Source organism: Gadus morhua, chromosome 23, assembly GCF_902167405.1.
Source record: "Gadus morhua chromosome 23, gadMor3.0, whole genome shotgun sequence".
NCBI lineage: Eukaryota > Metazoa > Chordata > Actinopteri > Gadiformes > Gadidae > Gadus > Gadus morhua.
Window position 1 is genome coordinate 24608305 of NC_044070.1, and position 14664 is coordinate 24622968.

The following is a 14664-nucleotide window of genomic DNA, read 5'->3' on the forward strand; positions in this document are numbered from 1 at the left end:
ATGGCCTTATTTAGTTTAATTTAAGAGCTTTGATGGTTCTATAACATTTTCCAGGTTGATTGGTGGCAATGAGCCACCTCACCTTAAGTCAGAAATTCTATTAGTTTTAAACCTTGTTTCTTGCCTTTTTAGTACATGTCGTTCTGACAAAATTATGCTGTTTCCACACAGCTTCTAAATAAATATAGATGTGTAGACTTCTCCTGATAAAGAGGTGAAGGTCATAAAGAGACTTTTTGTTTATTTGTCAGTTACCTTATTTGTAAATCTTTGAGATGTGTATGTGTTTAAATAAATATAATTGTACGGTACTCATGAATCCATCTTTGCGTCTTTACCTTTACCAGTGCTTTAATATAGCCTACAGTATGACAGTGACAATGATTTTGAAGCTCATACATAACCTTCTGTATCCATCTATTTCATATTGTGCACACGTAAAAAAAAAAAAGTTGGCAGTTGGGGGCCTGTGCCCCAGTAAAACTCTAGGTCTAGCAACGCCCCTGCGAAACCATCCACAGTTTGTCTAAATCAAGACAAGAGGATGATCATAAGTTACATTGAAATAATAATAAATAAAAAATACTTTTAATATAATCTGAACAAACAAAGAATACGAATACAAAAGTCCAGTATTAAAAGTCAACAAGAGGAACAAGAAGACAGAAAGTGAGAACACTATTCTCTATTCTAGGAGAGGCGATCGATGTCTTCTCCAGCGTCTCCGTCAGAGTTTCTCGACGGTCCCGGGACCGGCGGCGTCCTCCCGGGACCGTCAAGTTGGCGGAGGAGGAGGAGTTGGCAGATTAGAGGAGACTATGACTCGTGGACGGCGGACTGTGGACTCCGGACCGGGGCGGGGTGCAGGCGGGGTGCAGCCGGTGACGTCGGCCCGGCCCGGTGTAGAGTCTCTGGGCGTCTGGATCACAGCTGGAGGAACTTCCTCATCCTGACCCCCCCCGGTGGGGCCCCCCCCCCCGGCCCGTCCACCTCGTCCGCCTCCCGCCTCTTCCCCGGGGGGTGCATGCGGGCGTAGTACACCGCCAGACACAGCAGCCCCGCCCCCGTCCCCACGGCGATGGCCCCCACCACCGCCCAGAAGTACCACAGCTCCGTCGCCGTCGGAGCAAGGGGAGGGGCCGCCGTCGTCCCCGGCAACGACAACGGAGGCTTCCACAGCAGGGCGAAGAGCAGCGGCGCGGCGGCGTTCACGGCGGCGTGGAGCAGGTAGTAGAGGGTCATGGGGGTCCGGGTGGCCTGGCCCTTGACGTTGAAGAAGGTGAAGGTGAGGACGGCCCCCACGGCGGCGCGGTACACCCACTCGGTGGTCCGCCGAGTGCAGAAGGAGGTCTGCAGCCGGTACGCCCACAGGGTGCCCAGCAGCCAGAGGGCGGCCAGCCCCCCCAGGGCGTAGGGGCTGAGGCAGAGCAGCAGGGAGAAGGCCAGCAGGCGGGAGGCCAGGGTGAGGAGCTTGTAGAGCAGGTAGACGGCGGTGGGGAGGCCCGCCGGCATCTCCTGGGCGGCGGGCAGCGAGCGGCGCAGGCAGCGGCGGTAGTCCACCAGGGCCCAGGCCGCGTTGAGGCAGGAGAAGGCCATGCACACGTCTGGAGGGCGGGGGCGACACGCGGCAGTCAGTGTGCGTCTCTCGACATCGACTCTGGATTGGGTCACCTGGCGCGACCTGGAAGGAGACTCAGGGGGTTCATAGGGATGAGTCCCCAAGGAGTGGCTCAAGGATCAGGGAAGGGGATCGAACCCAGTACCTTTCAGCTGGGGGGCGAACCCCCTAGCCGGTACAACAATGTGCCCCCCATTTAGTGACATTTATAGATTTGTATTTTGCATAAAATATTTGTTTGTGTATGGGATTCTTTATTTTTTCCCTTCATTCTTTCTTGCTGTCTTTTCTTCCTTTACCGTCCGTCTTTTTCATATACTCTAATACACAGGACAACACACACACACACACACACACCAACACACACACACACACACCAACACACACACACACACACACCAACACACACAGACACACGACTGCACTTACACTGCACGTGGGAACACTCGCCGTGGCGGAGGATGAGGAAGATCTGCAGGAGCAGCTGGGGCACGCTCTCCAGGAAGGCCTCAAACAGCTTGAGCATGCTCAGGTCGGTGGCCAGACAGAAGAGCCGGTGGTGCGCCCCCCTCTCCTCCTCCGGGGAGGGGGCAGAGGACACAGCCCACAGCTCCCTGTGCCCAGCTTTCAGCAGCTGGACGTACCTTCAACACACACACAGGTACACACACAACACACAGAAGACAGATGAAATCAGGACCGTGATGCCTTGTGTCATACCCTCGGAATGTCTCCAAAGCGGTCGATCCAGTTCCCCAGGCTGCAGGAGGGATTCTGCACCCTGCCTAATGCCAACGCCAGCTCAGCAAGGTGAAAGCCACCAGCTGCATATTATTTGCCATCATGGTCGCCAAACAAGACAATTGTGGCAGGGATCTCCCGTAACACCAAGGCCTTTTGTTGTTTGTAACCTAGGCCTTACCTGGTGAGGATTCCCATGCCGAGCACGTGGAGTGACACAAGGCGCATGCAGGACAGCGTCGACAGGATTGGTTTCCCCTCCGGGTTCTTCATGTCGTCTTTGTACCAAGCGTAGCTGAACACCTGTGTCACTGCGAGCCCCACTAACACAAACGCCCCCGTCAGCCCCGCCCAGAGGAAATGTCGTTCCCGGACGTATTTGAGCACCAGTCCGACGTCCGACCCGATGTCTGCGATGTAAAAGAGCAGCGAGGCGATGGTCCAGAACCATCGCAGCTTGGAGTACCTGTTCTCAGCGGGGAGCATCTGGATTTCACCCTGGTTATGAACGCTCAAGCTGGGGTGGGAGTGTTGCTCGGGGTGGTGAGATACGGCCACTGGCTCTTTGGATCAGAATCCGTCCTCATAGTTAGTGCTCATATTATTTACATATATTTTATAAAAGTTGGTTGTTTGTGTGTTTTTGAGGTTCAGGTCATTCAGGTTGTGATCACATGCCATTCTGGCCCACCTGTTAAAAAACAAAATGAGCAATCTTATCTGATGTGGTGACTGACGTACCAATAAGTCAATATGGAGACTTTAAGTGATAGCGTCAAGCGGATGCGTTTTATTAGCCTGTTTGTTTCTCTGTCGTTCAACGTCTGCTCTGCTGTGTAATAGAAACACTAATCAATGACATGATTAGCCTCCGTACCGCTCTTATGTAACCAGAGAATGCAGAGTCATCACACCCTCGACACACAAAACCACACATAATACTACAGTAACTATTAATACAGTTTTTGCTGTATTGTTGTGCAATATGTTGGGAGATTTGGTAATTGCAGTAGCAGGCGACATTTCTTTCATTCATTCATTCAATTTAATTTGTGAAAATCGTAAAAATGAAATGTCACAGATCTAAACACAAAGTAAATCATTAAGTTTAACTGAGGCAGAAGCAATTGTCACAAGCACCCATAAGAATAGTAATCTCAACTTTTGGCCCCAGAATGAAAAATAAGAATAATATCATAACACTTGTAATCATGTAAATAAAACACAAAATGAAATGTGAGCTTTGAGAGGGAAAAGACAGACCGTCATACTTACCACAGCCTTCTCAGAGAAATGGTATAAATTCCTTTCAATTCATGAAATTCAAGTGAACAGCTCCGCCCCGGATTCAACGCGTCGAGCAAACAGAAACTAGGTGACATGACAGGTCTAATGTACAGTGTGTGTGTGTGTGTGTGTGTGTGTGTGTGTGTGTGTGTGTGTGTGTGTGTGTGTGTGTGTGTGTGTGTGTGTGTGTGTGTGTGTGTGTGTGTGTGTGTGTGTGTGTGTGTGTGTGTGTGTGTGTGTGCGTGCGTGTGTTTGTGGGTGTGTTTGTGGGTGGGTTTGTCGGCAGTCATACATGCAGTCGCTTATTCAGGTCACCTTTCGCTGTTTTTTTTCTTCTTCACGCTTAATTTGCACACATGACTGAAAGGGGTGGCCAGAAAGGTACATAATTAACCCTAGACCTATCACCTATGCCGTCTTGCTGTATAGCTGTCATACATCCAAATTGGAATCCTTACAATTAGGTAGGCCTGTCACAGTGTTATTTTGAATGGAAAGAATGAATACAATATAATCACATCCAAGAATGTTAATAAGTGGCTCCATACCTGTTTTATTGTTTTTAGATCATATTTAAAAAAATATGTATATAGACTACTACTGCTTGACATCGCTTTCACCCCTGGAATGGTTTCGCTTTAGATTCATTACTCCACACATACAGGGGGCGATAGACAACTCGATAGGGCTTTTCGCCCCGTGCGTAAAACGTCTCGTTCAACAAAAAGTGTTGCCAGATTGGGTCAGATGTCCCGCCAAATCTGGCAACACTAGCTGCAGCGCGCTTAAGCATGTGTTGCCAGATTGGGCGGGATATCTAGCCAAATCTGGCAACACTGTCGACAAAGCGCAGCGCGTACTCAGCTGGACCCGCCCACAAGAAGAAGAGTGACACGCCATTCAATTGCTGTCTGGACTGTGGTTGTAGAACCCGAGCTGAGCTTTGGACATTGTTGGACAAAAGACACGAATACGTCCACGTTTTCGCGTTCGGTGTCGCCCGGGAAAGTTGGCCTGAAATCTTGGAGAAAATGGGGATCAAGAAAAAAAACACCAAGAATCCGCCGGTGCTGAGCCATGAGTTTGTTATACAGAACCATGCAGATATTGTTTCCTGTGTTGCTATGGTGTTCCTTCTCGGACTGATGTTTGAGGTAGGTCCTTTTTGTATTTAAATTACAATTGTCGTATGAAAAAGCTTGCCTTGGGAGAGCCAAAGTGTGCAGAGAATCACGCAGTGGATGACGAACGATCGCCACCTGAACGTAGACATTGGCATGGCTGCTATTGCAATTGTTTTCACCAACTTCACTTATATCGTTAGAATTATGCCTGGGTTCGTTGCACTATACATCCACCACTGTGATGATCCCGGTTGTGTCCTACTTCTAGTACTTAATACAGTGTATATTTCGACAACTCCTTCTGACATCTGGTCTCCCCCTTCTCATCTGGCTGCGTCCTCGTTTTAAAGAATATCCATATTTGGAATATCTGTAGAATGGGCCTACAATATTTCATGGGGAAAAGTTACTTGAATGAAGCTGAAAACCGACATATTGTGGAATTGGCTGAAATGCTTTAGCGTCTGCATCAATGTTGAGCAACACGTTAAGTTTTATGCGTAGATGGGTTACGTGGCAATCGCACAACGATTGAGATGGCTGTCATCGTACAGAGCTCCCTCGGTCGAGGCTCCGCCGAAAGTTTACGGCAAAGTTGTACAACGTTAAAGATATAACCTAACGCCTGACGGACGCTGACGTTAATTCTCGCTATGAGACGCCAGCAGTCGATTAATTTGTTTTATTAGCCGCTCAAAATATGTCTATTTCATCCACACTGAGAACCAGCGCCACTCTTCCTCGAGTTTTACACGCATCATGGGAGTTGAAGTTTTCTGGCGGATTGTGCTTGCTTTGAATGCAATGGAAATAAAGAGTTCTTCTTTTCTTCACAGGTCACTTCAAAGGCCGCAGTGTTATTCATAACGGTGCAGTACAATGTAACCATCTCGTCAAATGGTAAGATAAAATAAAATATTGTCATGAAAAAAATGAAACATATACGTGTGCATATAGGCTACTTATAGAGTATTTATTTTTAGAATAATTATTTTGCTGTGTGTAACACATTGTTATTCATTTTTTTATTCGAGACTAATGCTTGTGACCTCAGAGATACTCATCTCAGCGCTGTTTTCCTTTTTCTTTTTTTGGTGTCTAAAAATATCCTGTCTGATTTATAAAGTCCTTTGGTGGAATTGTTCGTCAGGTGAATTTAGGCTAGGGTTTGAAATTAAGCTCTCCCCACCGCCTCCAGGTGAAGTGCTGATACAGGACATTTACTTTTGTCACTGATTGACAGCCCACATATTTTAAGTCTTAAGTGTTAAATAAATTAATCTTTTATGCACACAACCTTACGGCAGTTTTTGTGCTAACAGAAATGCACTCAGACGATTGGCCTAATTATTTGTTGCTGGCTCTGCCTTTATCTGCCTGTTGTTATGGGAAGCAGTGGTCTAATTGAAGAGCAGTGCGTTCCACTCTGCTCGGAGACCGTAGTGAATTATTTCAGATGCTTTCAATTATGAATCCCGAAATGTAAGGTGCAAATGGGGCCAATCATTTTGCTAAAACCTCTTTTGTGATTGCTTGTTATGTCGGCACCTCGGTGTGCGAAGCATTCGATATTCATAAGACGCGTACATTAGTGCCTCACGGGCAAACGGTTTGTCATTTATGATGAATCAAACTTTCAAAATGTACCCTGACCGTTTGAATTGCTACTTCTATCAATGATGCCCACATTATAGTTTCCAAATGAAATCAAGCCAATCACCCAACCACTGAAACATTACACACGTATAAATGAAGTTAAACAATATACTACTGAATTTATGAAGTGTATTTAACCACACTGTACAAGCATTTGAGGACCTGCATTAGTGGTATTTGAATCCAAGCCAGGAGTTCCTCCAGTCATGTGTGTGTTTGTGTTGTCGGGGGTTTCAGAAGGCCCAGAGGAAACGGCTGTCAACCACTTCCATCACGGCATCAAAGACCTGGCAACAGTCTTCTTCTACATGCTGGTCGCCATCATCTTGCATGCCATCATCCAGGAGTATGTGCTGGATGTGAGTTCACACACACGCACACGCACAAATATATTCGCACACACATGAACAAGCAATACCCACACACCTGTTTCTAATCACCTTTTACTAATCGGGTCTGTTTCTGCCCTCTAGAAAATCAACCGGAAGATGCACTTCTCAAAGACCAAGCACAGCAAGTTCAACGAGTCCGGCCAACTCGGTGTCTTCTACCTGTTCTCGTTCGGCTGGGGCACTAGCATCCTGCTCAACGTGTGTACCCCCTCCCTCCTTCCCGTCTCTGAGCTTGTGCCATCAGGTCTGCATCACGTCCAACTCACCCTCTCCTCTTCTTCTTCAGGAACACTTTCTCTCCAACCCAGTCAACCTGTGGGAGGGTTATCCGCATTTACTGATGCCGTAAGTATTGTATGCATGCATGCATACATACATACATACATACATACATACATACATACATACATACATGCATGCATGCCACCATTGTGGGTTTTATCAAGTTGCTATCACTTGACTTCTACTGGTGTACTGTGGACCTATATCCATGGGATTAGATAAGGTACATGTGCAAACACAGCTGAATATAGTTTATTCTGTCACAGGTTTTCTCTAATTTTTGTAAGCACATTTGGAACCGATGAATATACCGTATTAGTTTGTATGAATACAGGATTATTTCCTATTTCTAAATCTACAATCGTGAGCTGATGCACAGACGGCCATCTGCTGTAGGTTTGGTCATGCGAGGAACAGGCGACTAAACGGAAACCCTCGTTCCTTTCTCCGTTGTGCTGCCGTGTCCCTCGAGGGCCGACAGGGCGATGAGCAGTAGTAGCAACTATAAAAAGTACAAAGCAGAAGTCGGGGTGGTGCGCTGGTGTTGTACTCTCAATATGGTGCCGACACTTGATTGCATGTTTAACCAGAACGGTGAACGCGTTTGTTAGACTTTATATTATATATTGAGCAAGACTCTGTTAAGCACAATACAAACATAAACATGTCTTTGTTGTTTAGATTCCAGATGAAATTCTTCTACATCTGTCAGTTGGGCTACTGGCTCCACGCCCTGCCTGAGTTGTACTTCCAGAAAACAAAGAAGGTTAGTATGTGTGTGTGTGTATTAGTGTGTGTCTTTGTGTGTGTGTTTGTGCTGCCGAACTGTATCAAGACCGCCGCGGCCTCTGTGACTTGTAAACAAACAGCACTTATGAACTTCCCTTGTGTAAACGTGTAGGCGGTTCGTCTCATTTCTCCATATTCCATTAGGCAGTACGTATCATGTATTGCTCACCAACAGCAGTGGTCAGAGATAAGTGTGTCCCATTTAAGATGAATGAATGAATACACGTTGGCTAAATATGTATTTGCCCACTAGAGCCAAATGCTTATTGTCAGAGGAGGCTCTACTTGATGGTTGTTTTCACTGAGCTTCAGTCTCTGACTCTAAACTATGGACACTCAGGCCTATCTACTGCAGCCCTCTTGGGGTTAGCATTGTTGGAGTTGTATATTTGGAGCAGAGTTTCCATGTGCAGTCCTCATTATTATGATGATGTTTCCTGCTCAGGAGGATATTCCCCGGCAGCTGGTCTACATCTCTCTGTACCTCGTCCACATCGCCGGAGCCTACGTCCTCAAGTAAGACCAGCGACAGTATGGGTCCACTGGAAAGACCTTTGTGTTTCATGAATGATATAAGACCTATGCAATCGTACTCTATATTTAATATGGGGTGTTACTGCACATTACCAACTGCATACCTATAATCATCAGAATAATAGTCCTTGTTATACAATATTCAGAACAGGATCCGTTTTGTGGCTGAAATTGAAACTTCACAAACTAGTTGATAAGGAACCCAAATCTGGTTACCCGGGCAACTGTTACCGGGGAGCTCTGTTGTCGGGTGTTATTTTCCAAGCTCTGTTTTTCAGCATGAACCGCCTGGGCTTGGTTCTCCTGGTGCTGCACTACTTTGTGGAGCTGGTCTTCCACATCTCGCGCCTCGTGTACTTCAGCAACGAGAGCCGGCAGACCGGGTGAGTGGCTTCCTGCACCCCAAACACCCCTCAAAGGGCAGGAGGAGGCTCTGGGTTGGGGGGTTCGACCCCCAGACCAAAGGTCCTGGGTTGGAGCCCCACTCAGGACCGTCTACCATCCTTGCCCAAGATGTCTCAGCCCTACCTGCTTAACCTTAATGAAATGCATCAATAATTATGAACGCGCTTTCGATAAAAGCATTAAATTACTAATCATAACTAGAGATGTTGTGTGAACAGAAGCTCTCCTGCGCTGAGGGGAGCTGCAGCATGTTGGTCTATGGTTGTCCATGACTAGTCCTCCCGATACTGCTCCAGGTTCACTGTGTGGGCCGTTGTGTTGGTCCTGGGGCTCTGCTGACCCTGTCCCTCTATTCCTGCTCCAGGTTCACTGTGTGGGCCGTTGTGTTGGTCCTGGGGCTCTGCTGACCCTGTCCCTCTATTCCTGCTCCAGGTTCACTGTGTGGGCCGTTGTGTTGGTCCTGGGGCTCTGCTGACCCTGTCCCTCTATTCCTGCTCCAGGTTCACTGTGTGGGCCGTTCTGTTCGTCCTGGGGCTCTGCTGACCCTGTCCCTCTATTCCTGCTCCAGGTTCACTGTGTGGGCCGTTCTGTTCGTCCTGGGCCGGCTGCTGACCCTGTCCCTCTCTGTCCTCACCGTTGGCTTTGGACTCGCCACCTCTGAGCAACAAGGCTTCGACATGGCCGCTGGAAACTTCAACGTGCTCCTTGTTAGGTGTGTGCGTGCGTGCATGTGTCTTGGTGTGTATGAGCATGTATGTGTGGCTCTGTGTGTGTGTGTGTGTGTAGTTTTTGACTATTCTTGAATGAATGTTGTCATTTGGTTATTTGGTTATTAATAACCTTTGGTTATTAATTTGGTTACAATCGCTCTTCTAGATGCCACTAAATACACCGACTGCAGCTCTTGATGGCCTGCCACAGTCTCTTTGCGTTTGTCACTATTGAAGTGGATGTACAGATCTTGTTCTTGGTGTCGGGTGAACATGCACTACTCTCAAAGCTGATGACACTCCTTGTGTCTCCTGCGTGTCGGTAGAATCACTGTGCTGGCCGCCATCTGCCTCAGCCAGGCCTTCATGATGTGGAAGTTCATCAACTTCCAGCTGCGCCGGTGGAGGGAGCAGCGGCAGACCCTGACCCTGAAGAAGAAACAGGCCCCCGCCAAGAGCAAATCAAAGAAAGAGAAGAGTAAGAGGGGGGGGTTCTACCTAAAGGCTTTGGTTTAGACCCCCACTGCAGGCATACTGCAGGGAGATGAGTAACCCTTAATAGTACTTCTATAGTAGTAGATAGTGATACCTAACACTATACTACTATAATAGCAGTATAGTTTCAGCCAAATGCTGACGTATTGGCTGAATATTAAATGGTTAATTAGCCTGGTCTGCTATTGTCTTGAAGCTCACTGATGTTTCTATTATTTCCCTTTCTTCTAGCTAACGGGGTCAATGGAGTGACTTCTAACGGGGCCGACTCGCCAAGAGTAAAGAAAGAGAAGTCGTCGTAAAATACACACATGAACCTTTTCTATATCTGGCCTCACCCCACCCCCCCCCCCCCCCCCCCCCTTCAAAGAACCCTCGCTCTGTCACCACCCCTCCCTCACCCTCTCTCCATGCACCTCCCTGGCCACGCCCAGTGGACCACCCTCTCCCCTTCAGTGCATTATGCATCGTCCTCACCCCTTCTCCCCTGACTAACTGGACCAGTTGGGCAGCAGGGAGAACCATGATTTAATTTGATTCAATTATTCTTTCTTCTGTTTTGCTTGCCACCAGTTGTCCAGCACGCCTTTACGTAAGCAGCCATGCTCTGCTGTGCCATAACAAGTAAAAAATAAATAAATATAAATATTCAAAAGATATTTTATTTAAAAAAATAATAAAAGTGCCTAATTGATGCCAACCGACTGGTACCAGAAGTTATGTTTCTTCTCTTTAGGACTTCAGGACTTATGACCTCACTGTGTTTCTTCCAAAGTTAGACTGTATATTGCAGATTAGGATTTTCTTTTTCTTTTTAATCGCTTACTTTGCTTTGGTTATTTATCATTTTTTGTGTGGATTTTTGCTTAGGACCATTTCATTTCGACCCATGAGACATTTATTCGCATACTTTAAATGCGATTTGTTTCACCCCACCGTTTCCTCAATCATAACAAAAGGTTGCACAAAGGCATTTTATAACATCACAACTCCGGAACATAACCGGCTGAAAAGGTATTCAAAGTAACAAGGAAATATTATATTTTGTATGGACTGCCGCAGGGTCCCGGCCCACTCTCATGTTCTGAACGTTTTGCTATGCCTCTGGTTTTTGTTCCATAAACATTGTGAATAGATTAGCAAAACAGAATCATGTAAAGAATGGGAGAACAATCTTGTGGCGTTTGTGTCCTGGTGATACCGAGACCCCGTTGATACCGAGACCCCGTTGAAGTGAGTGGGTGCCGGCTCGACCCTCCCCCACTGCGGTCCCCAAATGTTGTTGGATTCACCCAGGAATGACTTTAATTGACGCCATGTTGAATGTTCTAGTTTTGTTTGAATTGTGTAAACCAATAAATGCTCCCCCTTGCTCTACTTTCCTTCGAGTCACAACAGAATGAAAATGAATCTCTTTTGTGCTAGATATTTAAAACAGAAATAGTGGTCTATTCTAAGATTAAATGGACCATGGTTGTAGGGTCTAATCATGTAGTATTCAGAGAAAGGATTGCTGTTGTTTATTCTGTCGTATCATTGGTGACCTTGAAAATGTCCACCGAAAAGTAACTTATTTTAAGATACGAACTAGCAATGTCGGCATTCTACCAATACACCATATGCACCAACAGAAGCATGTGACTGCAGCCTTTTTTTTATATACCTGTTATCTTTGCCTTACACTTCACTGCTATAAGACCGATTTGCACAGAGCCGAGTTCCAGAAAGCAGTGATATATTTAGGAATCTTAGTATTGATAATCACACATTTAAAAAGATATATATAAAATTGCATTTTAGATTTCATTCTTTGCTCTTCTGGAGGCCTTTGCATAGGCCTACTGTTCAATCTAATTGTCCTTGTGGGGAAAGGTATATAAGGTAAATAAATGTATAAGAGGACCCAACAAATGTATCACACCATAACCAGTAATCTATCGAATTGGTTTGGTTATTGGCCGTGTTGATTTAGTGTCAGCCTGCGCGTGGTGCTGTGGGACCAGTTTTAATGTGAATGATAGGCCTACAGCTACACGTCAGCCTGAGTCTGACAGTTGACAAAATTTAAAGCAACCTTTTTGAGCATATGTTTTGAAATGGTCAAAAAGTAATCGAGGTGGAAAAACCAACGATTTCAGCTATGCTCTCATTATAGGCTTTACTACTATGTTTGAACATTTGATCGAAACTGCACTATTTGCCATATTCATAGAAAATCTACTGAGCAATAAAGTCAAACAGCATTTAATGTCGATTACCGGTTTCAGATCATAGTTTTCGACACGCATCCACATTAGGTGCAAAACCAGTTTATCTTCAAATCGGATGTCACCGACATCAAAGACAAAACGTTCATCCACATTCAAAGCGGTCCCATGGATCAAACCTGCAAATCGATAATCGCGATTCATGTTATAACAAACGTCATTGGACGGATCCCCATGCAATTGCTTGCAGGAATCGGGTGTCATTTGACGGCTGCTCGTCGTGAGGTTGAGGTAGTTGGTGCTTGTGCCCCGTGATGTGGTGTGTGGGGGAGGATGATAAACAGTCAGCGGAGAACAGGAGGAACATGGCGGCACAGTTAGCGAGCAGAAATGTTGTTTCACTACCGCGAAGGTCAGAGCTGCTTCTGATTAACGGGATTTAACGGCGAGGATACTACCAAAAGTTTTAAATCGTGAGTACCACGCATGGGGACGCTCGGGGGGGGAGACGGAAGGTGGTGTTTTGTTATAAAATCAGTGACCTAATGCGAGGTCTTCAATCTCGGCTGTGTGTGGCTGCGCTCCGGAGTTAGCCTGCTAGCCGCTAGCTCAGCTCGCCGCCTGTCAGCGGTGTTTATCAAACTCCTCGGCTAGTTAGCGGCTCTGCAAGCCAACTGGTAGTAATGTCGTTATTTGTGCATTGTTTCACACCTCTGTACGTGTTGCCATGCATGCGTCGGGAAAGAACCCGAAGTGGGTTAAACCACGCACCTTGCTCTAAATGTTGAGTTTTGTGCTGAGTGAGCGAGTGACATAGCATTAGCAGACAGAAAGCGGACGAAGTTGGCCAGTACAGCGGGGATAGCGTTAGTTAGCATGCTAAGCTACGCTCCGTAGCGGCTGGCTGTGTTCGGGGAGCCGTCTCCCTCCGTCTCTCCCGGAACGGGCAGGACTTCAGCACCATGTGTGTTATTGGGTTTTCGTTCGGCTCTTAGCCCGAGCCATGTTTAAGACGTTTCGTTTTCGGCGGTTCCTGCTCATGCATGTCATCTGAACATCGTATTGAGTTGTGGCCCCTTCTGACTTGAGGGATTAAGGTTACACCGTTTGTTTTGACCCTGGCTCAATGCTGTTTTTTGCTCAGCAATTTCACACGTTAATGTGTGGATTTTTTTGTGTGTGCAGTCTACACTTTGCCGTCGAATAAAAGCAAACCGTTTTTTTTAACCTACGTTTTAAAGATGCATTTGAGAGAATGATTCCTTTAAAATGTGTGGTAATAAAGATTAGTAAATGATTATGCACGATAAGCGGAATTGTTTTTACGAACGGTTCATGAGTTTTACTGGTTTTATGGTGTGCTCATACTTTTACCTATCGGGAACAAATCATCTTAATAAACGTTGCTCATGGGTCGTTTAGATCCTATGCAAATCGAGGCAAACGTGATCAGATAAAGTCAATCTAGATTTGCATATATTAAGCAGTAAATAAACGTGTGTGTGAGGGATGAGGGGGGAGGGGGTTGGTGGAGGAGGTTGTATCGATTCGTCGTTCTCCTCAAGAAAGTCGCTAATGGCATCTTGAGTAATCGGGAAATGGAGCTGCAGAGTTAAACTACTGCGTCTCATTGTAGTACACGTCCTGAGTGCATTTCACTGCCTCTAAAGGCTCCGCTGCTCCAGGACTATACAGGCTGCAGACAGCTTGGGCCATTGCAATGATTGTCAACGCTTCCGCGTGTAATGCTGGAGGAATGCAGCCTGTGGAACCAGTGGAGCAGTCTCTGTTGCATCACTCTGCCCACCTGACGCGGTGCTGGTGCTCTGGTCCCATCCCAGTTACCGGTCCCAACAGGAAATGTTGGTCGGCTAGTGGCTACCGTTCTAGCCGCAACTGTTGTTTTATTTCTTCTCCTCTCCCCCCCCCCCTTCCATCAATACATTCCTAAGATTTAGTTCCCTGTTAATCACAAGACGCTAAAATCCCAATGGCAGAATAGGGGTAAAGCCTTGGATTAATGGAAACTGTGCTGGAGTGTGGCTTGTCTTATTTCATTAAGCAGAAAGTTGTCAGATGTCGAAATTGCAAAACTATTTATTTGAGCGCAGCACATGCGCATTTCCTTGTTTAGGAGATGTCCAGCCTAGTTAATGGGAATGCCTTTTGAAAGAAGACTTGATGGTTAATCTCTATTTGCTCTATACTAATTTAACTATTATTTTATTGCGTGATGTTTAAGCCCAGAAGGAGAAGACGTTTTATGTAACACCAGTCATCTTAGGCAAGTGCCATAGTAAATAGGGCGAGTCTATAGAACCCTGTGTATTGACATGCCAATCACTTTTTTAATATGCTGATCTGTTATTTGTTTAGCATTGCTTTTATGATGCATAAACAGATAAAGATTGTCATCGTTCTCTG

At 46.2% G+C, this 14664-nt stretch overlaps 3 protein-coding genes across 8 annotated transcripts in view; 2 read left to right on the plus strand and 1 right to left on the minus strand.

Annotated features, from left to right (window-relative positions):
* Positions 1-398: 398 nt before the first annotated feature.
* Positions 399-4313, minus strand: xkr9 (XK, Kell blood group complex subunit-related family, member 9). 2 transcript variants are annotated; one of them, XM_030348355.1, is made up of 4 exons: positions 3635-4313; positions 2541-3050; positions 2048-2262; positions 399-1604 (listed from the first exon to the last, which is right to left on the minus strand). In XM_030348355.1, exons 2-4 carry the CDS (start codon positions 2843-2845, stop codon positions 925-927), a joined length of 1200 nt encoding a protein of 399 aa, XP_030204215.1. In that variant the 5' UTR covers positions 2846-3050; positions 3635-4313; the 3' UTR covers positions 399-924. The 2 variants fall into 2 exon arrangements, with proteins under 2 accessions (XP_030204215.1, XP_030204214.1); XM_030348354.1 differs by having other exon boundaries at positions 2541-4313.
* A 195-nt stretch (positions 4314-4508) lies between these two features.
* tram1 (translocation associated membrane protein 1) lies at positions 4509-11415 on the plus strand. The gene is made up of 11 exons (XM_030348360.1): positions 4509-4800; positions 5607-5670; positions 6664-6785; positions 6900-7016; positions 7105-7163; positions 7782-7866; positions 8335-8405; positions 8702-8806; positions 9397-9540; positions 9865-10016; positions 10265-11415. Exons 1-11 carry the CDS (start codon positions 4678-4680, stop codon positions 10333-10335), a joined length of 1113 nt encoding a protein of 370 aa, XP_030204220.1. The 5' UTR covers positions 4509-4677; the 3' UTR covers positions 10336-11415.
* A 1087-nt stretch (positions 11416-12502) lies between these two features.
* The window catches only part of ncoa2 (nuclear receptor coactivator 2), a 78234-nt gene continuing 76072 nt past the window's right edge, over positions 12503-14664 (plus strand). For 3 of the 5 annotated variants that reach the window (XM_030348341.1, XM_030348344.1, XM_030348342.1), the window contains exon 1: positions 12503-12713. The gene's annotated coding sequence lies outside the window, so the exon portion shown is untranslated. The remainder of the gene's footprint in view (positions 12714-14664) is intronic. The other 2 variants (XM_030348345.1, XM_030348343.1) reach the window with 1 other exon arrangement.